The following is a 27,881-nucleotide window of genomic DNA, read 5'->3' as shown; positions in this document are numbered from 1 at the left end:
GCTTCTCATGTTTTTTCGCTGCTTTTAATGTGATGTTCAGATATTTTATTCACCTTCTGTCTCTCCTGAGTCTCTCTCTGTGTACCTTTACTCCACACTCATGCAAACAGCTGTTTATACTAGCAGAGAAGAGAAGGGTTTCAGTCTGCTGACCACATTGATTTTTACAGGAATGGAATCACATTTAGCTAATCCAATTAGAGCATTCGTAGGGTCCCTATTTCCTATTTTGCGGTTACTCACTATGTATTGATCTTAATGAGGTTCCCTACCAGCTCTACTGTGAGTGTCTGTGGCTAACTGCTCCCTGCTGATCTAAGATCAGTGATTTAATGGTTTCTGTCTGTTGCTGAGCTTGCAGTCTGATGCTCGATGAATCTTCCTTTGAATCAGGGATTTTTCATTTAGTACAATTCTCATATTAAGGTGAAGTTCAAATTTTGATATACCCAATGCATATATTGTAGTTTTTTAAAATACAGTCAATTATTAATATTTTTCTTAAAGGTAATGTGAAAAATGGACGTGCATTAAGTTGTATAATTAGGCAACCATACACCCTGGTGATGCAATGCTCATTGTGATGAAACCTGCACTGTATTCTAAGATTTTAGGTTTTTCCATGCACCACATCTAGAGAGCAGACCGGAATAAATTAGACCAGATTGAAACTGAAAATTTTTCACAAATCCTGAAATGCCTCGCTTGCCCTCCAGATGTGTTTGGACATTCATTGAAAATTTTGAGTGGCTTTATCCATATATCTCCTTTGCTCCATTTGCTACCCAATCACAAAAGAGGGCAGTGTTTTTCTGAAAATACACCGTTTTGATTTAACAGCTAAATGTCTTTTAGTCTTGCCTATTCCAAAGAAGAGAGTCAGGAGAGAAAGAAAACAAGCAAACAGCCATGGATTACCCATCAGACCACACAGAAGATTAATGGCCAGGCTTGTAGGAGGCTAATTTAGAACAATAACGGCCAATTAATTACATATAATAAGGCTTTCGTGCCTAAATGCAGATGCTGGGATTGGTGTGGAAGCTTGTTTCTCGCTTCCCCAGTGGTGTGTTTGACTTTCTGTCTGTTGTGTTGTTTTGAACACTCTTACTGTCTGTCTCATCAGGTCACCTATGAGGAACACAAAGAGAGTCTGGCCCACATGTTCGTTGAGTACCAGCGGATGGGTTCTGAGGGAGGATCTGAAAGCAGAATCAGAACAATATCTGGCACCAGTCATGATGCTCAACTCCTCGCCTCAGCCAATGGTGAGCTGAATACAGAGGAGAAAGCACCATCTACTGTAATTGAGCTACGTGTGGAGGAGAAGGTCACCGATCAGCCTGGAGACAGTGAGGAAACGAGGACCCAGATCCCGGTCATAATGTCCAACATTCTGGCAAGAGATGAAGAAGAGAGAATGACGGACAGCGTTGCTGCTTCTCCACAGAAAGGTGATGAAGGTGGACAAGACACTACGAAAGAAGCAGGAAAGGATAATGAAGTGAAAACTTTGGAGGCTAACATTGATGGAGAGCTGGAAAGAGTTGAGGCTGACATCACGATGACTGAAGGTAGAGCTGATTCAGACAGTACTCAGACTGAAGCTGTGAAGATGTCAGATGAAGATGATGGTAAAACAAGCACTGCTGGAGATTCGTCTCTTGAAGCCAAAGTGGAAGAAACCTCTGATGCTTCTCCTCATCAAGAGACCAGCACAACTTTGGGCTCTGTCACGAATGAAGATAGCACCGATGTTTCCTCAGTCAGCAACTTCGTAAAGACCAGCGATGACAGCACAGAAGAGTCTTCTTTTGTTTCAGCCACAGCCGGAGAGACTGACGACAATGGTTCTGTAAAGGAAGATGATGGAAAAGAGAAAGAAAAGAATCTAGAAACCGATAAAGATGTGAAGCCACTGCAAAATGAGAAAGTAGAGGAAACCGAGGATGCATCAGCTGCTATGGAGGAGGTGGATTTAAACCAAAGCACCTCCACCGATGAGCCCAAGCTTCACACAGAGACGACCGCGTCTTCAGCTAGCCCTAGCACTGAAAGCATCTCGCAGGATCCAGGAAATAACCAAGACACTCTGAAGAAAGCAGAGACCTTAGCAACTCAAACCAAAGAGATTAAAATAGCTAGACTGGATGTGTCAAGTGTGGCCTCGGACACAGAGAGACTGGAGCTGAAGGACGCCTCGACAACAGTAAGTGTGAATTTGAAAATTGAAAACTTCACTTTGACTTTATAAATATTAGAATAACAAATGCCTCTTTTGCAGAACCTGAGCCCAAATCAGCCGGCTGCCTCAAGTCCCTCAGCTCAGGGCAATGAGGGCTCGTCTTCGGCCCGCTCCACCATGTTCCGTATCCCAGAGTTCAAGTGGTCTCATATGCACCAGCGTCTTTTGACCGACTTATTGTTCTCCATCGAGACCGATGTGCAGATGTGGAGAAGGTGAGAGAAGCACAGAGAACCAAACAAGGGATAAAGTACCTCTATATGTTCTTTTTGTAAAAATCACCAAAAAATTAGCATCAGGTTTGAGATGGTCCTGTGAATTTGTTCATTAGAACTTCATACAGTGCATGTTTTACAAAATGGACATTGTTGTTCTGTGAAATTATCCCTTAGGAGATAAGTAGAAATATTTTTGGCTAATCGGCAGATCAACATACTTGAGTCAATAATTTTCTGATTTGTATACAAACACTTAAAATGCACTCAGAGTTTTTTTAATATTGAAGTTGCAATACTAACTCTTACTTTAAATGACACAATTATATTCATACTCCAATACATTTTTTTGAAACACAAACATGTAAATGGTGTTTGTCACAAAATCTTAACTGATTTATTTTAACATAAATTAAATATTGAAGAACAGTAATAAAATATACATGTTATGAATATGTCACATCTCTATGTCAGAATTTGACAGAATTTGAAATCTGATACTTTGTATCATATCAAAAGTAACAAATAAAACTTGTTGCAATTTTTTGGATGAGAGGTGTGCTACATTCATTATTCATTATCATACATTCATTATCTGACAGGCTACACTAATCGATTCTTGGGATTTATGAATCGATATAATTTCATAAAATCGAGATATCTATGTTTTACCCAGCCTTACAGACTATAATAAAGTAAAATACAAGAATGTTGATTACCTCACGGACAGTTCTCGGTCATGTTGCATTACATTTCATCATTTCTTTTCCTCACTTCTCCCCGCAGTCACTCCACTAAGACAGTTATGGACTTTGTGAACAGCAGTGAGAACGTGATGTTTGTGCACAACACAGTCCATCTAGTCTCTCAGGTGGTGGACAACCTCATCATGTCCTGTGGAGGAATCCTTCCTCTGCTGTCTGCAGCCACCTCTTCTACGGTTAGTATGTGTGTGTGTGTGCGATCTTCACCATACATCAAAAACCAAAAGAACCCATTACAAGCAGCAATGCTGTCTACATGGGATGCATCAGGATGGCTCAAAACCTTAAGTTACTGACAGAAATGGAAGCACCTGTTCTCTCTCTGACTTATTCCATCCACTTGTGCTACTCCTGACAAAAAACTGCTAGATTAATTGAATTAATCCACCCTTACTCAGCTGTTGGTTGGACATATAAGTTAGGCAGAGTTTACTAGTAGACATCAACAGATTTCAGCAGTGTTCTTGTCAATAATACATGTTATTAGTTATTAGTTTAAGTTATTTATTAATTTGATTATGCATGAAGCTTTCAAAAATCAAGTCTTTTTTTATTGTTTTATTGTGTATTATCGGAAGCGTATAAAATAATGCATTAATGTGAAACAACAACAACATACAAATAAACATTGCAATTTTTATAAAAATGGAATAACTTACTCTAACTTGTGAAAGCTGTCATTCTTGTATGGAGCGACTCTATTTCTAATGGATAAATCTATACCCAGCATATTTGTTTCTCATCGAATTTCCTGTTTCATTGAAGAGGTCACAGTACAAAAGTAAAATAGGTTTCAGTTTCATGTCTTAAAAAAAAAACAACAAAAGATTTTTACAAGACTCTTGATGGTTTTCCATTGCTTTCACATAAGGGATCAATCAAGTCTGAGTGAACCCTAAACTCATGGTGTTTAATCTTAAAGAGTCTTAACGATCATCGTTTATATTCTTTCTTTAATGATTTTGAGTAACTTGAGCACAAAAGCCATGGTAATGAAAAGTAAGGGTGATGATAAAGGTGACCATCAGTGCATTAAGAAGATTTGAGTGAAGATGCTGCTGATTATGAAGGCTGTAGTTACAGTAATGATGATGATGATGATGATGATGATGGCACTGTCTTGCAGCATGAGCTGGAGAACATCGAGTCGTCTCAGGGTTTGTCTGTGGAGGCGTCACTGATGTTCATGCAGAGGCTGATCAATCTCGTGGACGTGCTGATCTTCGCCAGTTCACTCAGCTTCACTGAAATTGAAGCCGAGAAGAACATGTCTTCTGGAGGAATCCTAAGACAATGCCTGCGTCTGGGTACATCTCTCTTTTGTTTATTGTAGTGTGTGTATATCCCTGAATCAGTGCCTCATCTCTTTTTGCCATCCTACTCATTCTCTGTTAGATAGTTAGTCCTCCATCTTTAAAAAAAAAACAAGGTTCTGCTTCTACAGCTCTCTTTCTGTCTTTCGCTCAAATGACTAGAAAGCCTAATGGAAAAAGCTGGTGGGTTCCCGTGTTGGAATAATACTTTTAATCCGAGCGTTTAGGAGTGTACTTTTGTCAGTTGTCAAGGTATGAGACGATAGACGGTTGGATAGAGACATACCCATGCACGGTCAAACACACATTATTGTGCAGTTCAAACTCTTTAAAACAAACACACACATATAGCACACAGTACATCAAATGAAATGCAGTAAGAGGATTTTTCTGCACCACAGTGGTGCAAACCAGGCCAGTCGACTTTTAGTCTATTTATACAAAATATTAGCATTAGTTTAAAAGCTTTGGGCAATTTACTGAAATATTTTTAGAGATTAAAATAAATGTTTTCTATTTTAATATCTTTCAGCATTTTGGTGGAAATTGTGATTACATTATTAAATTGTATTTTATTTCAAATATAATTTTTTCCATCATTATACAATTTTTACTGTGACTTTTTATAAACTTATGCATATATAAAAATAAATATGTATCATACTGACCCAAACTTTTGAACAGAACTGTATTAAACTTTATCGCTGCTTTTCGAGATGTGCTTTTAAATGACTAGATTTACGACAATCTGTCAGGTGCACATTAAAACATTTCTTAGACTTACACACTGAAGGAGGGACTGAACCTAAAAACATCATAGAGATATCACAGAGGGGTGGGCTTTTATTTTTTAGCAGTAAGCAGCCACCTTTCAACCACAATGCAATGTCTTAGAAACTACCCAAGACACCCTTGAGACAACACTGCAACACACAAAACACTAACACCTAAGAAATGCACATAAACTTCCATAAAGTCTACGTATGGCTTCAGTTTTCAAAGGTTTCACTCTTAAAATTGTATTTTAAACCCTTTTTCATTGTCATGCAACGACCTTATCTCATGTTTCCTTTAGTCTATATATCTTTTCGTTCTTGTTCCCTTTCATCTCTGTGACGTTGCCTTCTTCTGAGTGTTTCTAGCTCTCTCTCTCTCTCTGTCTGTCCCTCTCTTACATGCTCTCTCTCTCCTCAGTGTGTGCGATGGCTGTGAGAAACTGTCTTGAATGTCAGCAGCACACTTTGGGTTTGTCTGGTGCAGAGAGCAGCCGTGGACAGCAAAGCCTTCTGGGAGCCGCCAAGTCTATACCAGGACAGGCAAGTTCATCATCTTGCCAAGGACACCCCTCTCTCTCTCTCTCTCTCTCTCTCTACTTTCCAGATGGTAATTTTAAATAGAATCCTTTTGCTCAATGGCCCGTGGTTTGATTCTTACAGTTCCAATAAAAAATAAACCCCATTTCTTCCTTAATGTGTCGTGTAACTTACACTCCACACTATTATTTAGAATGAAAACTGTTGCATTAGTGCCTCTCTGCCTCAGCGATGTCTAAATGTGGAACAGCAAACTATAGCCTCCCTAGTTTTTGTTGTTGTTGTTTTTGTTTTTATTTACTAAATGTGAGATTTGGTTCTGAGACTGTGTGAACTGTGTGTTGCAGAGTCCTGTGGACATTGTGACAGGAGGGATGTCTCCTATCAGAGATTTAGACCGGCTTCTGCAGGACATGGACATCAATCGTCTCCGTGCTGTAGTGTTCAGAGACATAGTGAGTCTAACCACACTAACACTAACTCTAACACTTCCCTCGCTGGCTCTGATGTGCCACTCATTCAGCTAATGGCTCCTTTAGTTTCTATTGTGCAATCAAACAGAAGTATGCATTCATTTGAAATTATTTTTGATAAATTTAATGCATCCTTCAATGCATTCATATTAATTTCTTTCTGAAACCTTTGAACATTACTATGTCAATTTTTTTTTTACAATACTGGTTGTGTGCTGTGCTTTAGGAGGACAGTAAACAGGCTCAGTTCCTGGCCCTGGCAGTGGTCTACTTCATCTCTGTACTCATGGTATCCAAATATCGAGACATCCTTGAGCCACACAATGACAAAAGACACGTCCAGCGCTCGCAGTCTGTCAGGAGCACAGGTGACCGCCTGAACCCACACACATCACTGCTGCAATCTGAACCCACACACCAGATACAAATGCATTCAGGTTTTCAAGTATTACACTGTTGTGTGTTTTTTTTTTTTTTGCAGAGAGTGCTCAGTCTGATCTTGAGAACAGTTTGTCTCATCATCGAGAATCTAGTATTGAGGATGCGAAAACCATACACAGTGAAAACGAGACTCGAACCGGCCCGGATGCTGTATCTGAAGCCCTGTCTACACTGTCCTCTGAAGTCAGGAGAGGTCAAGAGGTCGCTGAGAGAGACAGCAAAGGCAAAAATGTCAAGGATATTCTGAGAAGTCTTGTTGGTGCTCGCTCTGATGACCTTATGGTGGACCCTAGCCTTATACCGCCCGGGTTTCTGGGTGCAGTGGGCGATGCTTCCCGTGACCAGTCAGTCCAGTTTCACTCCTTTGACAGGTGAGTGGACAATCAGAATATTTATAGTTCACTGGCCAATCCGTGCACACAGATGTAAGTGCTTTGCTAGAGGTGCAAAGATTTTTTATACCTCTTGTTCACAGATCATGTAAAAAACAACACGTTTTCTCTTTGAGTATGAGTCTGTTTGCATTTTATGATGAACACCCCAGAGAGCAGCTGACTTCTTCTGTCACACAAATAAACAGCCTTACAAAAACAGAGCCTATCAAAACGGGACACAACGAGACACATACACATACACTTGTCCATTCCTCCACCAGTGGATATGTGTCTTTGTTTGCTGGTTTGTGTGTTTGTGTGTTAGAGCAGAAATGGTTATTATAAGGAAAAATAAAAGAACAATGCAATTCTACTGCTATTTGTCTCATATACAGTGATTTGGCAAAACACTAAAGATTTTGTGTGCTGGTCAGGCCTGCTGCTCAAAAAATTTAAAATAAAAATATATTAAAAAAATAAAAAAATAAACAAAAATAATAATAAAATAAATAAATAAAAGTAAATACAAGAGTTAAAAGAATAATAAATAAAAATAAAACAGTTCTTGTTAAAAATAAATTAAAAGCTGTTGTTTTTGACCCATGTGACCCAAAGACAAGCAAACCGTCAGTAATAAAATACAATAGAAATGTTAATCAAATGTAAAATAACACTTCATAGCCCATGTAAATTAATGTATAGATTAATACTTAAATTAAATTAATACTTAAATAATACTTAAATTTAGAAAAGATATTCAGTCAAAAGCAGTGTTATTTTCTGTTTTCTGTTGTTGTTTGGTTCACATTAATGGCAGCAGCAGGAGTATTAGGCTGCTGTCACTTTAAGACATAATGCATGGATCCAATAAACTGATACACTTGCATTTTCTTTCTAAGTTTTGTTTTTTAAATTGTAGCCCTGTAGCACAAAAGCAGTCTTGAGTCTCTGGGGTATATTTGTAGCAATAGCTAAAAATACATTGTATGGGTCAAAATTATCGATTTTTCTCTTATGCCAAAAATCATTAGGGTATTAAGTAAAGATCATGTTCCATGAAGATGTTTTGCTAATTTCCTACCATAAATAAATCAAAACTTAATTTTTGATTCATAATATGCATTGCTAAGAATTCATTTGGACAACTCTAAAGGCGATTTTCTCAATATTTAGATTTTTTTTGGCTCCCTCAGATTCCAGGTTTTCAAATAGTTGCATCTCAGCCAAATATTGTCCTCCTAACAAACCAGACATCAATGGAAATATTATTTATTCAGCCATCTCAAAATGATTCTTTGATAGTTCAAAAGAACAGCATTTATTTAAAATAGGAATCTTTCATAACATTGTACATTTACTGTAACTTTTAAACAATTTAATGAATTCTAGCTGAACATAAGCATCTTACTGACCCCAGTCAATAGATTTTAAAATAAAAAAAATACCATAAATAATAGATTTTGTGTACATAAGTGACAGATGTCAGTTTGCATGTTCACCAATTCTAAAATATATATTTTTTTGTGTCTCTTGTGATGTTTTTTATTCCTTTGCATTGCTGTGTAGTGTAACTGCTGATCCGTGGAGAGGGTGGGGTGCGCTGGGAAACAAGATCCATTGCTATGTGTTGGCTGACGTCTGCACTGTCTGGTTTTTATTTGCTGCATTTTCTGTGCATAAGTCTGACATAACCAAGAGAGGGTTTAGAAAAAAGAGATTTTGCATTTGTGTTAGCAGTTGAAAGCAGTATGTCATGCCATCTTCTTTCTGTTTACCTCCTGCTCTCTCACATCTCTTCTCCTTTCAATGTCTTCTGGGCATCTGTGAGACATCCCTCTGATCTGGTCTTGTGTTTTATCTGAGGAATGCTCTGTCAGGTATCACAGCGCTGCTGGTATCAGGACAGGGATTATGTTGGCTCCCGCAAAGCTCCCAGCAGTCATTGCAGCTCTCTCCTGCCGGACTTGGTCCCACACTGAGCTTTCCTTAAGGCCTGTTTATACCAACACAAATGTTTGGCACAAAAATGTGGTCTTTTTTTCGCATGCGATTTATCTTTTCAGACCAAGGTGTGAAAAAAAATGCTGCTGCATTTATACTCTGTACACAGAGCATCTCTAGAGTTATTCTGAAGCATGCATGCTTTCTAACATAGTGTATGGTGGAACACCCAGGGTGCAGTGATTGAATCCCAGGGGATTTACGAGTGTTATATATAGAGGAAAAAACAGATCTGGGGTCAAGGGTAAAGCAGATGTGAAATTTATTTTCTATCAACAGCATCCTGATTTCAACATACGTCTTTCTTACCCCACTCTTGTTTTGACATGAAGTCTGCACATATTTGCTGATAGGATCCAGACCCAGTGAATGGTGTTATGATGACTTGTTGGACAAAAATTACATGCATGTGAGTAAATAAATATGGCTGGAGAAGGGATAGGATGGCACTGAGATAACAACATTTCTGGTGTTCTTGACAGGTTCTTTAATATCTTCAGCTAGGAAACTGAGATGAAAGAGACGGTTTTAATTAAAAACTTACTTTTGATAGTATGACAAGCAAAAATAAATTAATTTAAAATTAAAATGTCCCAATCATACTATGCAAGATTTCCACCACATTTGACATTAGCAACTAAAATGTTATTTTATTAGTTTGTTTGCCGTTTCAGTTTAAGCAAAATGGACAGACAATATGAATGAATATGTCATGATGGAATATAAACTAAATTTAGAAGCCTTGACTGTTTTCGACTCTGACATGAACTTATATTTCTGGTTTTATGTTTGTACCCTTACCTCAATAGAAGACACTAAGGGAAACATTTTTAAAAATGTATTTTACTTTACTTGGCTGTTAAATGTATTTAAATAAATAAAACAAATGGCACAGTTTGAAATCTACAAACAACAAGACTAATTTAAAGCAGCATTTCTATGTAAAGAAACCCTTGTTTGTTGAAAATGTCGATCCACGTCCAGTAAGATCAGGTTCTCACATCTGTGCAGATTACGGGAAACATGCTGTTTACATGTCGTCTCTGGGAGTGTTGGTTAAAACTGTTAAATAATTCATAATTGTTAATCATTCGTCTGGAATCCAAACTCGTCTGGTGATATACACCTGGCAGCTCTGATTAATGGACAGTGGTTTTGTGTTGGGGCTAAGTGTGGCTAATGGTGTGCTGAATAATTTAAAACCTGTGCCGTCCACCCCCACCATCCCACCATTGGTCAGCGGTAAACAAGCACTTGACAGAGAACAGAAATGCGCTCTAATAGAGTTTTTGGAACAGCGCAACTGTTGTTCAGCAAATGATGATGTCATGACTTCCAGCTTTCAAATTCCTTTAGTTTTTTTTTTTTGCACTGGATATTTTCAAGTTAAGGAGACACTAGACATGTTGTGAGAAGACTCTCATTCTTCTGCCTTTGGTGCTAGGCAGCTTCCAGTGGGACGTTTGTTATAGACTGCTCTTATCTGATGCTGTAGTGTCTCTGTGGATGTGTTCTGGAGAGGAGCTGGTGACTGCGTAGCATTACTTTCCTCTGTCAGCACTGATAAACTCAACACCAAAGGCCTCTCATGGCTTTCAGCTGAAATGAACCATTTCCATTTTTACCTCTAGACCACGCAGAATGCAGAAGAGACCCGTGATCATTATGAAAGCCTGATGATGTCTTTATCTTTCAAACATCATGATTGTTACAATTGTTACTCGCTGTGTGTTTAATATGTTTCCCTTTTGGTTTACTTCAACATGCATTCTTTTCTTTAATGCCGTTTTATTTCTTTATTTCCTTTTTTAAAAATATTTTAGGTAGTCAAAAATTAGTACACTCACCTATAAATAAAATGGGGTTATAACACAGTTTTACATGTGACATACAAATTAAAAATCTTTTAGCCTAGATATCCTTTTAATATATTTAACTACTTGTCTTCATAAAACAATAAACATGTAAAAACAATTGCAATTACACACCTAAATAAGGATTCTGCCAATACAGTATATATATTTTTTGCACTGCACAATGAGGAGCATGATGCAGTAAATGGAAAATGTTCATGGCTAAAATCATTGGTGGAGAGAAAACCTGCACTTTATGAATGGTTTCCAAAAATTATTCCATTACTGCCTATGAAAACTTTTGATATTTAGACTTGATTGTTTTTGTTATTACATTATATCATGTATACTATCCATACTTCAAAATATCCATATTACAAAAATAGACATTTTTCCCAGTTGTATGGAAAACAACAAATTTATTCACCATCCCATCACCAAAATATCTTCTTCGAAACTTTGGTCCATACAAGTCCTTTCTAGTGTTCTAGTCTTCTAATGTCAGATCAAGAAGAGTTAATTGTCGAGTTATATTCGTCATATTCGTCATATACTGTAAATTTATATTACCTGGTTGCGATAATTTACAAAACCACTCGGTCTCCTTATTTAAATAGAGCATCTATTCAGGTTGTAGCAGTATTTGAGTTGAGAGAGAAGGCAGCTTTCCCGTGAGTGGGCGTGGCTTCAGCACAGAGGACACGCCCCCAGCATTTGAGAGCAGAGAATACTGCTTGTTTTTTTCAGGATAACTTATTTTATTTACTTGGCCTTTTTTATCATTCAAATTTGACCAGGTGGTTAATAACACATTTTTCTGTGTTGTTACAAACTCAGAACACATTAAATATTGCTTTACATGGACTTTTATGCACAACTCAAGCAAGAGCCTATGACGTTTTGATTTCAGTGGTGTCACTGGAATCAAACCTTTTTTTTTTTTTTTTTCTTTCGTGGTCTACATTTAATACTTAGATTTTTGCCCTTTTGTGATAATTACAAACTGTCCTTGTAGAGAAGATTCATGAAGAACCATCAAAAAAAAATTGCCAGATCATATCATGAGAAACATGCATTCAGCTAAGTCTGTCCAAACGTTAACAACCCTCAAGTTTTGAGACATTTTCAGTCCTTTAATATTTAACTTGCTGCAAAATGGCTTGTTTATCAGATAATCACACGACATGACGCTGTACAGAGACACACTGTAGCATCTAGACTACAAGACATCGCCAGCTTTAATCAAACACAAGTTCGAGCTCTGAGTGGCAGGAGCTGGGAGGCCATTGATTGGTCAGAAGATTGATTCTGCCATTATGGAATATTTTGTGTCAGGGAAACAGTGCTCTAATTACACTAACACTGCAAATGGGTTTCTTGTGTTATGTGAACTGGGTGGCTTTTTATGCTTAATCACATTATGTGAAGTATATTTAGCTGACATCAAAGTCTGATCGTTTAAGGGCTGTCGATGGAACCAGAGCTAATGGTTTTTTGACTGAGTACTTGATTCTCTAGCTCTGTGTATTTATCAGAGCATCAGAGTCTGCTTTCCCTCAATTAGAAAATACATTAAAAAGGCTTAGAGTTACGGTTGAAAATCTAATGCAAGCATAAACCTCTTTTAGAAGTACACCATTCAACCTGCAACAAAAATAATTGATAAAATATTGTATTTGTCATTCTTTTTCAGGAGTGTTGTTGTGGCACCCAAGAAAATGGGTGGGGTTCCCTCACCAGGAATGAGTACAGTCTCCACCGGTGCATCCATCCCATCAGCCACTGCTGCATCCTCAGCTGAATCTGCAGACAACAGCGTGGCAGTGGTGTCTGCGGGAGAAGCTGTTCAGGGCACAGAGTCCGCCCCAGGTGAGGGTCTTCATTAAAAACCATGTCAATAACTACACCTTGCCAAATTACAAAGATAGATATGTGTCACTGCAACACAAAACCAGTCTCAAGTCTCTGGAGGATATTTGTAGCAATAGCATTTCATGAAGATATTTTGTAAATTCTCTACTGTAAACATATCAAAACTTAATTTTTGATTTGTAATATGCATAACTTAATTTGGACAACTTTAAAGGATTCCAAATCAAAGCTTTCAGATTATGTATGAATCTCAATTTTAAAAAATTGACATTTAATATATATATATGTGTGTGTGTGTGTGTGTGTGTGTGTGTGTGTATATTAATGTATATTAATCAATTATTTGCAGATCAAGTTTCATTTCATCAGTTAATGTTTAAGTTTTCACATTCAGTTTAGTATTAATACTGAGATATCAGAGATATGATAACATTTTAATATCAACCAATTGGTACTGTGTTTATAGTTTTGGCTGTACTTTCAAGGACTAAAGTTTTTGAAAATGCCATCACACATACAGGTGCTTCTCAATCAATAAGAATGTTGAGGTAAAGTTAATCCTTATGAAACCTGTGTATTAAATAAATTCAGTGCACACAGACTAAAGTGGTTTAAGTCCTTGGTTCTTTTAATTGTGTGGATTTTGACATTTAACAAAACCCACCAATTCACATCTCAACAAATTAGGATATGGTGACATGCCAATCAGCTTATCAAATCAAAACACCTAAAAAAGTCTCCTGAGCCTTCAAAATGGTCTCAGACAGTCGTTGAGACCCTTCACAAGGACGTTAAGCCACAAACATTCATTGCAAAAGAAGCTGGCTGTTCACAGAGTGCTGTATCCAAGCATGTTAACAGAAAGTTGAGTGGAAGAAAAAAAGGGTGGAAGAAAAACATGCACGACAAACGGAGAGAACCGCAGCCTTATGAGGATTGTCAAGCAAACTGGATTCAAGAATTTGAGTGAACTTCACAAGGAATGGACTGAGGCTGGGGTCAAGGCATCAATATACAGAAGTGTCAAGAGATTTTGCTACAGTTGTCATATTCCTCTTGTTAAGCTACTCCTGATCCACAAACAACATCAGAGACGTCTTCCCTGGGCTAAGGAGAAGAAGAACTGGAGTGTTGCCATTGGTCCAAAGTTCTGTTTTCAGATGAGAGCAAGTTTTGTTTTTTATTTGGAAACCAAGTTCCAAGAGTCTGGAGGAAGGGTGGATAAGCTCATAGCCCAAGTTGCTTGAAGTCCAGTGTTAAGTTTCCACAGTCTGTGATGATTTGGTGTTCAATGTCATCTGCTGCTGTTGGTCCATTGTGTTTTTTGAAAACCAAAGTCAGTGCACGCGTTTACCAAGAAATCTTGAAGCACTTCATGCTTCCTTCTGCTGACCAGCTTTTGAAGATGCTGATTTCATTCTCCAGCAGGATTTGACACCTTCCCACACTGCCAGAAGCACCAAAAGTTGGTTAAATGACCATGGTGTTGGTCACCAGACCTGAACACCAGAGAGAATCAATGGGCTATTGTCAAGAGGAAGATGAGAAACAAGAGACCAAACAATGAAGATGAGCTGAAGGCCACAGTCAAAGAAACCTGGGCTTCCAGACCACCTCAGCAGAGCCACAAACTGATCACCTCCATGCCACGCTGAACTGAGGCAGTAATTAAAGCAAAAGGAGTCCCTACCAAGTATTGAGTACATGTACAGTACATGAACATACTTTCCAATAGGCCAACAGTTCACTAAAAATGTTTTTTTTTAGTATTGGTTTGTTTTTTGTTGAGTTAGTGATTTGGTGGGTTTTTGTTAAATGTGAGCCAAAATCATCACAATTAAAAGAACCAAAGACTTAAACTACTTCAGTCTGTGTGTATTGAATTTATTTTATAAACGAGTATCACAACTTGAGTTGAATTACTGAAATGAACTTTTCCTCTACATTCTCTTTCATTGAGAAGCGCCTGTATAGTGAGTTTGTGTGATGATTAGGGGCTGCATTTGAAATGTACCCAACATAATCACCTCAGTCTAAAAATCATTGCGTCTATGAGCTTTATTTATTTTATTGTGAAACCAACATGTGCTTGCACACCTGATCCTTGGTGCATGAAGGGATAGTTTTGAGTTCCCTTTAGCTTTTTTTTATAGCTCCTTTTATATGGTGTCTGAGCTTCAGCTGTTTATATTGTCCTTTATATGAAAGTGTTGTAGACAGCAGAAGAAAAGGGTGAACTTTACGAGGTTGTTTGAAGTGTTGAATATTATGGATAGTGTCAAAACATTCACAATGACTTCACTGACTATATAACATAACATTAAGGAACTTTGTAAATATAGTGATTTATTTGAATGCTTTTAAGTGTCATTATACAAATTTAACGATCCTTTCTCGTTTGGCGAGTGAAGCGATGATTAATAGAGTCTCTGCTTAAACATAGGTAGCATAAGTGTTCTGAAGTGTTCATAACTTCAGATTGTCTGTGTAAGGTGATCAGTTCATGATTCAGATTCTGATTCAGTGATTAATTTGCATTTTCACATGGGTAAATGGTTTTATCTTTTAGTAAAATTGTAATGTAATTAATGGTAATATTATGGTAAAAATATTCTACCATTTCAAAGTTTGGGGGTTGGTAAGATTTATTATTATTATTTTTTTTAAAATGTTTTTAAGTCTCTTATTCTCACCAAAGTTGTATTTATTTGACCAAAAATGAATGAGTAAAATAAACAAATAAAAAATAAATAAATAAAAATGTACGTACAGTAAAACAGTAATATTATGAACATTATTATTAAATAATTGTTATAATATAATCTATTCAAATATGATTTAAAATGAAAAATAAACATTGATGTTGAATACAGTTGAGCTGTTTAATATTTTTGTGGAATATCTTTTTTTTTTCAGGATTCTTTGAATAGTATGTAAAAAAAAACAGCATTTATTTAAAATATATATTTTTTGTAAGATTATAAATTGTATTTTTGATCAGTTTAATATATCCTTGCTAAATAAAAGTATTAATCACTGACCTCAAACTTTTGAACAGCAGTGAATATGGGTTATATTATATGGATTATTGTATATTGTTAAATGATGCTAATAAATCAGTGATTAAATATACTTCTCATGTGCGATTAAAAACTGTACATTGATTATTTTGGCAAGTATTTCCTTGCATTAAATATTGTTAATCTACTGCAGTTGGCTACAGTGTGTGTTTTAATCGAATTAATAATTTTTTTTAAATAAACAATATCAATATTGATTAGTATTTAATGCAGTACACATATTTACAAACTTTATTTATTCACATAATTGTTTTGATTTTTGTTATATCACATTATACAGTAGCATTATAGTAAAATGATTTACAGTTGTACCTCCCAGCTCTAATCTGCTGAATTAGTGAAGGTTTATTCACGGAACATGTGCTTGTTTTAGCTTAATGCATCTGTTTTGTCTGGCGTGCATGTATTTGTGTAATGAGTTGTTTACTGGTTGTTTTCTCTGCAGGAGGAACCTCCACCAGCTCCAATCTGCCATCTGTCCCTGCTTTATCCCCAGTGACCCAGAGCTCCGCCCCCAACATGAGGTCTCCGCTTTAAACTCGAGTCTCACGCCATATTATAAGCAAGATATAGCTTTAGAGATATTTTCCAGAATGCATTTTTTTAATGCATGTTTTGATTTAATGATCTGTTGTTTTAAAGTCAGTCTGTGCAATAGTGTGTCGGTGTGTGTTTTCAGTATCTCGGAGCGGTTGGAACATGCTCTGGAGAAGGCAGCTCCTTTACTCCGAGAGATTTTTGTGGATTTCGCACCGTTTCTCTCTCGGACACTTCTGGGCAGTCACGGACAGGAGCTGCTCATCGAGGGCACCAGTAAGCTACTCTTATTACTGATATTTGTGGAATAATCCACACTAATGCAGTCACACTATAGGCCTGCAGTGAGGTTTACATTACTACATCTCATCACTCACACCCCATCTAACCAAATTCTGACTGGATGTATCTTTTAACTCTGTGATTATATCAGTGTTTTTAAGGTCAGAGGTCAACAGAGTGTTTGACCTGTCCACTGCCAACAAGAGAAATGAAACGCAGATTGTTAGAGCCACTTAAAACAAACACTTCCTCCTGTGTTCTCACCTTTAGCTTTCATGTTAAATCTCTAGCATGCGTTCTGCTCATTTAGTTCCCTAGCAGCTTCTTTAAAGCTGTGTTTTAGATCAATAGAGCATATGCTCAGCTTATTTAGTCTGATGTAATACACGGCTCAAACATGCATTAGTTTACAGTAGCATCATGAAGGTCATCAATACTCTCTGACCTCTCAAGCTGGTGCAGAATCAGACCACTCACAAATAAGAGTGTGCCAGCAAAACAGACAGACCCTGAAGAATTGTTTTCAATAATAATAGATTTGTTAGGGTTAAAATCATCAGTAAGGGTTAAATGTTTTCATGCATTGATACTGAAATGCAGTCTTGTTTTTCTCTGCAGGTCTTGTGTGTCTGAAGTCCAGCAGTTCTGTGGTTGAACTGGTCATGCTGCTGTGTTCTCAGGTAAGATATTCCTTCATCCCTCCTCCACTTATTCTTTCCCCTTCTCTTCTTTACTGTTAATACATCCGTTGTTGCAGTGTTATCTTCACACTGCCAGCCTGATTCCTGTCTCACTAAGCTCTGAGTATAGACAGAGGTCCAGAAAAATGGCCAGGGAACCCTTTTTAATGCTGTTGATATGAGTTCAAGGGTCAGGGGTCTTGACCCAATGTAACGGTCTTGGTCATATACCAAGTCACAGAGGATAATACAACACTGATAGCATTTTGTGATCGATCGGCTTCCCCACTGGGTTTTACAGAGAGTATTTAACGCAGGGAAGATGGAGTAACAGAGCTGTGTGTGTGTGTGTGTGTGTGTGTGTGTGTGTGTTCTTTACTATAGTAAGGGAAAGATATTGTCCCCAGAAGTGATCTAAATCTGACCAGTCCTCCCTTTGGAGACATTCAAAGACATCCTTACTTTGAAAATCTATTCATAATAAATGTGAATACCGTTTTTTTTTTTTTTTTAAGTAATGTAAAAATCTATATATCAATTGTACTATATATATATATATATATATATATATATATATATATATATATATATATATATATATATATATATATATATATATATATATATATATATATATATATATATAATTTTTTTTTTTTTTATTTTTTTTTTTTTTTATGTATAAAAATAATTTAACCCCTTTGCGTGCAAACATCGCTGACGGCCCCAGTTTATTATTGTTTCACTTTCACAGCACATTAAACATCACTGTCTTACTTCATCTGGACAAACTGTGCATCAATGGAAAGTTTAAAGACTCAAGCTTCGATATTTGACCAATATTTTGATAAAACATTGTTGCAGTGACAGATATTTAGTGATTTATGTCAGGAGTGCAAAATAATAAATCCGTATTATGCCACATTTTGAATAGAAATTCACAACTCACTCATATTCAATCACGTCAAGAGCGGTTTATTTGTGTTCACATAGACTCACTGAACAGCGTCAATAAGGATTTATAGACAAAAGATGCATATCTGCGGAGATATATGGATATATTTACTGATGTTTACTTCATATTTCTTCAGACAGAATCGTCATTTCTATTCATTTTCCACGGATTTACGCGATCAGATGATAAACAGCCTCTCCCAGCGATCTCTGTGTGCGTGCAGTAGTCACAGCTCGTGCCGTGTGTGACTCAGACTCTGATTGGGTCTTTCAAACGTCCATCTTAGAGTTTCATATCTGGACACCGCCCCATCGTGTCACATGCTTCCTGCACACTTCCTGGTAGTTATCTGGCCAAAACAACACTGAAACACCTCTGTACACACAAAATATCCGAATAATAAACCCGCGATTATGATAGTAAAGCTTGGTATGAGAATTTCTTGAGATCTGGGGCGTTTTTATAAAAAAAATCGAAAATGTACATCGGAAATGCTAACTTGTGCAGCGATGAAAAAGGCTACAAATAACATATTTTTACAACAGTAAACGACCAAATTCCACCCCTGATCGCTAAAGGAAGTTATTATAAACACTCGATCGGGGTTTAAAGTGAGTTTTGAGTAAAAGTGTACTAATAATTTCATAAATTGTCAGATGTAGCTTGATGCTAACGTTAGCACCAATGCTACTAATAGCAGGTGCTTTTCTTCTTCATAATGCATTTTTGTCTCAATAATTCACGTTAGGTCGTAAGAAAATGTTTTGTTGTATTTTTATAGTAAGACTTTTGATAAATAAGGGCTAAATGCAAAGAGAGACTGAAGTGAGATCGCTGCTTTGTTGCTTTGTAAAGCCTGAAAAACCACAATCAAGGCTAATAAAGGTGGAATAAAAACAAAAGAATAATGATAAAAGAATAATGCGGATAATGTGTCATACCTGGCGGAGGTGTGAAAGACTCGTTTGGTGAGAACAATACAATCATGAAACGGGCAGTTTTCACAGCCAAACACATATAAAACACACATCAGTGTTTACATGTGAGATCTTACAGAGATGACAAGGGCCATAAATCAATCTGATTAGCCTTCTCTAAAAACACACATGACATGGCCTTAGAAAATATTTCATAAAATTCACAGTTTTACAGATTCGATTATGAAATTTTTTATGAAGTCTTGGAAGACTTGTGGCCTTAGCTACACTGTGTTTTCAAACTCATTTCCTACATCAACATTTTTTTAAATACATTTAAAACATATGTTTTTAATATTTTTATTTTGTTTTTATGTTTGAGCTTATATATCTCTATTATCATAACAGTCCTGAGTGATTCTGATTCCTGAACAGTAAACTTTAAAGTGTCAGCTTTGTGAACAAAGGTTGATTATGTATCTAGTCAGAAAGAATCATGAGCAGAAACCTTTTTATTTTGGGTATGTAATTTCGGTCTCCATGCCAAAAAAGGGGGGTTACTAGTAAGGGGTTAAATCTCAGAAGTGAGGTGTGATGTGGGGGTCCCTCTGTGAACCCAAGCATCTAGAAAAGAGGGAATAAACGACACACTCTAATGCACCTATTTGTCATCTCTGTCACGCTGTTGTGTAATGCTAATCTAATCAAAGAGGAGAATTTGGCTTCGGCCCGTCTCCACTGAAAGAAAGCCTCTGGCTCAAACGGTGCGGTGCATTGCAAACCCTGCGCTGCAACGAAAACGATGTGTTGCTGCTGATTACTTCAATAAATCATGCCGACTAAATTCTCTTAGAGCTGATGCAAATGTAATTTTATTGTGTGGGGAGAAACCGTGGAAAAGGTGAAGAAGCTCAAATGAGGTCTTGAGCCCAGTTTACCCCCGGTTATATTACACAGGGGGTTAATTTTGTTTTATGATTGTGGAAGATTTTTTCTTATTTGTGACCCTGGAGCACAAAAGCAGTCTTGAGTCTCGGGGGTATATTTGTACTAATAGAAAAAAACAAAAACATAGTATGGGTCAAAATTATAGATTTTTCTTTTATGCCAAAAATCATTAGGATATTAAGTAAAGATCATGTTCCATGAACATATTTTGTAAATTCCCTACTGTAAAAATATAAAAATTAAATTTTTGATTGTTAATATGCATTGCTAAGAACTTAATTTGAACAACTTTAAAGGCGATTTTCTTAATATTTAGATTTTTTTGCAAATAGTTGTATCTCGGCCAAATAAATTTCGAAAAATTGACACTTCAGACTGGTTTTGTGGTCCAGGGTCACATTTGGGAAACAGAGGGATGTCTGGGAGAACTTTAGAGTCTCCCATTGGTCCTGTGGTTAATCAGGACTTCCCTGCACAGGAAGTGCTGTTGTCGTAGACAGGAAGTGAAGCCGTGTATTTGCTGACAGAATTGGCCTTAAGAAATGGAGAATGCTGATGGATTCAGTTTCTTTTGCTTGGATTTCCTTCTCATCCCAAAATAGAAGTCAGGTGGATATGGTACCGTCGGCACAATTTCCTAATTAATATCTATGGTACAAGATGAAATAGGTTTGTGGCTGGAGGTCAAAGGTTAGGGTCATAGACTAGTTTGTAATCACTCGGGATCAAGAGGGCTGCTCTGCTGTTAGACAGCGAGTCTTAACTGCAGTTTTATTGCATCTCTCTGAAATGAATCCCTTCAGGATCAATTTTCATCATCTTCTATAAGCCTATTGTGGTTTATTACTTTTCACTTATATGTGTTTTATTGATCGTTGTATAGAGCTATGTTAGACACATGCGACTTTTATTATATCTTTGTTTTCAATTTTTATTACATTTTTCCAGTGCTTTGTTATTTTTTATAAAAATGCATGCGAAAGTATCTAGTGTTGCAATAATTTCACACTCAATTTTTCAGAATGAATGTAGAAACATCATAAAGACTGTATTTTTAAAGTACTTGTTTACTAGCATCTTTTTTTATCAAGGAGAGTATAGTTTTTTTCCCCTCTAATATTTAACCATTGATTATAGCCATTCAGCATTACAGTATAGTTGAGAGATATCAATTTGAATATTTTAACAGCTGGGTTATTGGGTTATTTTGTCTGCTTTAATAGCTTCCGCTAATAGCTGAACGTGACACTGATCTGACACGCGTCATATTTTCACACAACTCTTTACTTTTCTGAGCCACTTTAGATCTTGAAGTCTCTGCATTTCAGAGAAATGTTTTTAAATGGGACTCATGCATAACAAATGCATGCATGCACAGTTTTAAGGCAGCTTCAGTTGCCTTTTTGGTAACTTCATGACTTAACTGTCAACATAACTATGAAACTGCATGCTTGTAGTTTCCTTTGCACTTTGATATGAAATTGTATACTGTACACGCCACTGTATTTGTGCATGCAATTGAATAGCACATGCTACGAGCACAGTATATCGGCTGACAGGAAAATTAGTTTTTATCTGCACATGGCCTAAAAACCAACCCTAGCTCCACTCCGGTGTTACGTATTTGTAACGTGTTAAACTGAAAAAAAAAAAAAAAACGAATTTATATATTTATGTGTATAAAATCATGATTAATAATATATATACTTGTTATATGTGTTAACAATAAAATCCTGTGATAGAATCACACCAAAAATGAAGGTTTAGACAAATTCACAGCTTGAATAATATACGTTTTCGTGATTTTATGTGCAAAAAATGCTGGACCAAATTCATGGCCTTCACATATCAGTCTTTAAACCATTTAAACTCTCTTTTGAGGAATCGATTTTTATAATATTTTTTTATTGATATAAGCACGTGTGGTAAAATATTAAAATAGTTCTTAAGTAATAGTAGTAATAGTTAGCTTTTCCTCTAACTTTACGAGTGTCATTAAACTGAAATGCTTCTTAATCCTGTGAGGGTTCAGAGTTAATTATTAGCACCTGTAAGCATTCTCTACTAAGGATAATTGACAACGGGCCGTTGAGTTATTAGAATATAATGCATTATTGATGTGCATTATTTTCTAGTAATTCAACGGACTGGAGTAAATTATTTCGCGTTTACTACGATTACCACATCTTTGTCAGGTTTTTGTCCTTAAAATGCTCTTGTGTGTAGGATTCATTTCTTACACATCTCATCCTATGCCTCTGTTGCTAATTTCAAGATGTCATTTTAGACCTAGCTATAGATAGCAGACTAATGCAGTTAATAATGCACTTATTAGACCAAGAGAGAGATTAAGCCTGTGTGAATTACCTGAGTTTGAGCGTCTCTCGATAGTGTTTTTCGGTAGCTGCGTCTCTAATAATAGCCAACTGCAAGTTTATCTGCTTCAAGAACAGCACTATTATTTCCTTGCTAGTGAGCAATATCATGTCGCTTTTAAGTTGTGAAACTATATTAATAATAAAATCGTCAGGGCAGAGCAAACAACATGTGTCTGTGTGTGTGTGTTTACGTGTGTGTGAGCGTTTGTGAGGGAGAAAGAGTGTATGTGCTTTCCGTACAAAATAAAATGTAATTGTTTGGCAAAACAAAACAATTTTATCATTGTTTACTAAATGTATTTGTTTGTTCGGTGTATTTGTGGGTTTGTAGGCTGTAAGGACTTTTGTAATAACTGAAACCAACCAAGACTTTTTGAAGATGCTGATTTCATTCTCCAGCAGGATTTGGCACCTGCCCACACTGACAAAAGCACCAAGCGTTGGTTAAATGGCTTTTTGGGGACATTGCCGCTTAAAGTTCATTGTGGATCATTTTGTCTCATGTAGTCCTGCCATTTTTAACTTTGTATGCTCCTTAAACGTCACAGAAGTGAAGAGGAATGTGGTTGAACCCCGCTGAGAGGCATAACACACACACGCAAGGTTGAGGCGCAGACCCAAGCCACGTCTCGTCTTACCTCCCTCCTTCACCCCAAAAAACAACCCACTAGGGTCTCCATGCGGAGCTCAAAGCTTACGACTTGAGTGACTTTTAATTCACTCTCTGACTGCAATATCGATGGCTGGGAAAGAGACATATTATTGAGGCAAATTGTTTTTTTTAAAGATGCCAAGAGAAGTGCTATGTCTTTTTCTTTAACTGTTAAAGAACCTCTTTCTATCTTTCCTAACATGCATTTTTTTGTGTCACTATTTACATTTGTGACCCTGGAGCACAAGTCTCTGGGGTATATTTGTAGCAATAGCCAAAAACCCAACTTTTGAGGAAGCTTCTAATCACATCGCTGTATTTAACTGCAGTCCTCTATGGTTGTAAAATGTAGTCAGAGTAAATACTTGTAAAGTGTGCTTGTGTGGAGTGTCCTTACAGAAACACAGGAGACTGGCTGTATGGGATTGTGTGTTTGTCCTGTTAGAGATAACATCTGAGAACACACATTGGTCTTGTAGAGCATTCGGCTTGTCACATCAGTGAATTAAACTGTCTGGACCTGACTGAAGTGGACCTGAAGTTTAAGCACCTCGACATACAACCATATTGAAAGCCTTTATTAAAATAATTAAAATAAACAATAATAATAAAATAATCAATAATAATTATGTATTTAAATAATGATCATGAAATAACAAAAAAATAATCAAGATTAATATAATAATTAAATTATTTAATTAATAATAAAGATAATTAAATTTAAAATAACTTTTTAAATGAATACAAAATAATAAAAACAATCAAGATTAATATAATAAAATATATATTTAAATAATTCAAAAAATATAAATAATTCAAAATAATCAGGAATATTATAATTAATTTCAAAAACTGTTTTCTGGAAAAAAAGAGAAAAGGATTTTACTGCTGGTTATATTTTAAAATGAGTTCACTGTTATGTGCAGATGATCTAACAACGTAATAAAATAAGGTGTAAAAAGCTTGTTTTATCGGTTTTTTTTTTTGGAACGTTAAGTATTATTTAGGTTGAAATACTTTGTTGAATTAAGTTTTTGAATCTCAAATTTCTTTCCGTCGATCAAAGCTCTACAGTAGCCCCTTTTCCGCCATAAATCCCCTTGTGCTCTGCGGACAAACCATAACGTAAACGTCTCCCGCTCCTTATGATCTGAACCAGCGCTCTTCCATGTGACGGATAATTTTCGTGTTTCATCTGAGCCTGCAGAAAACAAACAAATACTTGTGATTATAACTGATGGCTTGGAAACTGCAGAGCGACTTGTTTATTTTCAGTGAACGAAGCCAAACGCTGTGCACATTTCCTCGTCTTGCCGTTGTGGATGAAGCAAAGCGTTGCAGTGTAGGTCTGCGTTGTTTCAGTTTTGTTTTAGTTTAAGGGTAATTGCGTTCTGTTAATCAGCAGTGATTAGGAAAGAATGGCTCGTTGGATGACTTCTTAAAGGAATCTAAAACATGGTGCATGCGTGTCTCGGAAGAATAGTATTTTTGTTTTTTATTTAGAAAAATCTGTAAATCAAAGCATTCATTTAAAGCGTGTGGGGGGGTGTTAGCATTGTGTTTTTTTATCATATTGGGCACACAACATTAACACTGATTTTGTTTATGAAAGTGTTCAGAATGTTAGTGTCAAAATGTTCTTTTGAAGAGCATCATCAGATCTCTCTCTCTTTCTCTCTCTCTCTCTCTCTCTCTCTCTCTCTCACTCTCTCTCTTTCCCCTCTTTCCCCTCTCTCTCTCTCTCTCTCTTTCCCCTCTCTCTCTCACTCTCTCTCTTTCCCCTCTTTCCCCTCTCTCTCTCTCTCTCTCTTTCCCCTCTCTCTCTCACTCTCTCTCTTTCCCCTCTTTCCCCTCTCTCTCTCTCTCTCTCTTTCCCCTCTCTCTCTCTCTCTCTCTCTCAGAAAAAATTAAATACGTTTTTCTTTCCCGCCTTAAGAACATAGTGAGAATTGACCAACCAACAAACAAACAAACATATAAATAAATGCATAACATTCCAATAGAACAAGATGCTTTCTCTGGAGCTAATAATAACGAAATCTTGTTTTAAGAATGCGTAGATATTATTATTATTATTATTTTTTTTTTTTTTATTGGAAACAATATGATGTTGAGCTCTCTACCACACACAGCTTGTTTATAAACCTGAGCTCCAATAAAAGCGAAACTGACATTTTACGCAAAAGTGTTTGGATGGATTTGACCTTGAAGAAGTGTTCCCTATATGCTGCTCTTTGTAGGAAACGGCTCAATTATAAAAGTCCTTGATGAAGAGTGTGAGACTGGTTTTGTTCAGTGGCTATCATTGCGAGTTTATTATTTAGGATACCAACTTCCTCAGGCTCTGTTAAAAGTCATATCCTCTCTTAGGACACAATCCCGGTCTTGATGACATGAATTGATCAGTGTGAGTGGTAGCTGTGAAGCCCGGACCCGTAGGTCAGGGTCAGAGTTGAAAGGTCATAAATGGCTGCCTGTATCCTCTCATCAGGTCAGAATGGAAACAGCATTGTTTCCATAAAACCGTATCAGGGTCCTATCAGAATGACTGCTTGAAATCCAATAACCGTCAGCTTTATCCCCAACACTCAGCACTGATCGTTAGGGCTTTTGATTGGGACCATTGCTTCCTTTAATTAAAGAATAATGCCTTTCCCTCACCCATCAAACATACTTTTATCTTTTTAGTGAAGATTTGTGTCCCTGGAGCAAAAAAACACTCTTGGGTCTCTGCGGGGTATATTTGTAGCAATAGCCAAAAATACATTATATGGGTCAAGACTATAGATTTTTATTTTATGACAAAAATCATTGGGAGATTACTGAAAGATCATGTTCCATTAATATATTTTGTGAATTTCCTACTGTTAATATATCAAAACGTAATTTCTGAATAGTAACATGCATCGCTAAGAACTTCATTTGAACAACTTTAAAGATGATTTTCTCTATATTTAGATTTTCTTGCACACTCAGATTCCAGGTTTTCATATAGTTGCATCTCAGCCAAATATTGTCAGATCCGAACAAACCACACATCAATGGAAAGATTATTTATTCTATTATTCACCTTTCAGATGATGTATAAATCTCAATTTCGATGTAATGTTCCCTTATGACTGGTTTTCTTGTTCAGGGTCACATATATTTGTGTGTCTGGTTGATGACGGCTATTGAAGTGTTTAAGGAATAGATAAACACGTACAGTTAGTGCCATTTACAATTATTTTGGTTTATTTTGGTCTCAGCCACACTTTTCTTCATCTCCCATATGATGGTGAAATATTTCCTTCTTTATACTGTAAGCAAGCACATTTGACCAGTGCAGTTTTCATTTATGACCCTAGGAATAGGCAGGGATTGGAAATAAATCATCATCATTATGAAACTAATAATCGTGTTGCACCTAATCCTAGACAAACTCTCTGTTTGCCGAAACAAATGGGACATACAAGCGTTACTCTTCTGTCTCTCTCACACGCGAGACTTCGCACATACTCATGTTATTATTATTGTTCTTAAGACGATCACAGGGAAGTGTTGAAAGGTTTACATTTGTATAATAATTTTGTATTACACTTTTGACAAAATTACAGATATGACAGTCTGCTAGTTATTATTTTTTCATGTTTCTCAAGCATGCTTTAATTCGGTCGTTCAGTTATTATTACAAAATAAACCCTGACAGAATGATACTGAATCCTGGATGAAACTGGAATTGATGTCGGGGCTCATTTGAATGTTCATTAGTGTTAATTAATGTTTATTCCGACTCAACCCATGTCTGTATGTTGTGTGTATTCCAATAGTCTCTTTATTTCTCTCTGCAGGAGTGGCAGAATTCAATCCAGAAGAACGCGGGCCTGGCCTTCATCGAGCTTGTGAACGAGGGCAGGTAATTATCTAAGCCCATCCTCTGACCCTGTGTTAGCAGCCTCCTCAACGCTTCGTCACGCGTGTATGATCAGATTCTGTTTGGGAGGAAATCAATGTAAAGTTCAAGACGGCTTGTTCCCGTGTGTTACTGAGAGGGAAGCAGTGCTTTAGTTTCTCGCCCACCTCTGGGGAAATCTTTCTCGTATCTTCTTGTTTTCAGACGGGTGTATGTCTCATCTGTTGGACTCTTTTACTCAGACTCCCTTTGGGTTGGAAGGATCTGCGTTTAATTTCAAGCCCTTAGATCTTTCAGGTGGCTCTCATTTCTACATTAGCGATGGAAATTAATGTAACTGAAGCTTCTGTGCTGATAACTGCTCCAGAAGTGCTCCACCTTCACTGCTGGCCGTCTTTACAGCTCTTTCACACATATATGCTTTTCTTTTGGAAAAGGGTTGGGACAACATCTGGGACACCAGCACCTGTCATAGAGATATCAGTGCAATCTAAGCTATAAGTGCACAGCAATAATAATGCCTAGTTTCAATATACTTACTAAGCCCAAAGAAACGAATTAAAATAAGAACTGTGGCAGTGCAGTGATTATATTAGGTGATAATGCCATTGAACTTTAATGGAGCAATGATCTGATTCATGCTTTAATCCATGTTCATTAATTAATTAAAAATGCATAAAAATGTGTTTTAAACAT

At 36.7% G+C, this 27,881-nt stretch overlaps 1 protein-coding gene across 10 annotated transcripts in view; it reads left to right on the top strand.

Annotated features, from left to right (window-relative positions):
• LOC113107804 (lipopolysaccharide-responsive and beige-like anchor protein) overlaps window positions 1–27,881 on the top strand; it is a 158,216-nt gene that overhangs the window by 53,758 nt on the left and 76,577 nt on the right. For 9 of the 10 annotated variants that reach the window (XM_026270548.1, XM_026270538.1, XM_026270578.1 and 6 more), the window contains exons 22-34: window positions 1,127–2,209; window positions 2,285–2,460; window positions 3,247–3,400; window positions 4,351–4,531; window positions 5,732–5,853; window positions 6,198–6,305; window positions 6,550–6,691; window positions 6,805–7,135; window positions 12,686–12,861; window positions 16,390–16,468; window positions 16,624–16,757; window positions 17,382–17,443; window positions 27,124–27,188. In XM_026270548.1, coding sequence (XP_026126333.1) covers window positions 1,127–2,209; window positions 2,285–2,460; window positions 3,247–3,400; window positions 4,351–4,531; window positions 5,732–5,853; window positions 6,198–6,305; window positions 6,550–6,691; window positions 6,805–7,135; window positions 12,686–12,861; window positions 16,390–16,468; window positions 16,624–16,757; window positions 17,382–17,443; window positions 27,124–27,188 — 2,813 coding nt within the window. The remainder of the gene's footprint in view (window positions 1–1,126; window positions 2,210–2,284; window positions 2,461–3,246; window positions 3,401–4,350; window positions 4,532–5,731; window positions 5,854–6,197; window positions 6,306–6,549; window positions 6,692–6,804; window positions 7,136–12,685; window positions 12,862–16,389; window positions 16,469–16,623; window positions 16,758–17,381; window positions 17,444–27,123; window positions 27,189–27,881) is intronic. The other variant, XM_026270606.1, reaches the window with a different exon arrangement.

This window comes from Carassius auratus, chromosome 1 (genome assembly GCF_003368295.1).
Source record: "Carassius auratus strain Wakin chromosome 1, ASM336829v1, whole genome shotgun sequence".
In the NCBI taxonomy this organism is placed as follows: domain Eukaryota; kingdom Metazoa; phylum Chordata; class Actinopteri; order Cypriniformes; family Cyprinidae; genus Carassius; species Carassius auratus.
Note: the sequence above shows the minus strand (reverse complement) of the source record. Positions and strands in the feature narration are given on the sequence as shown.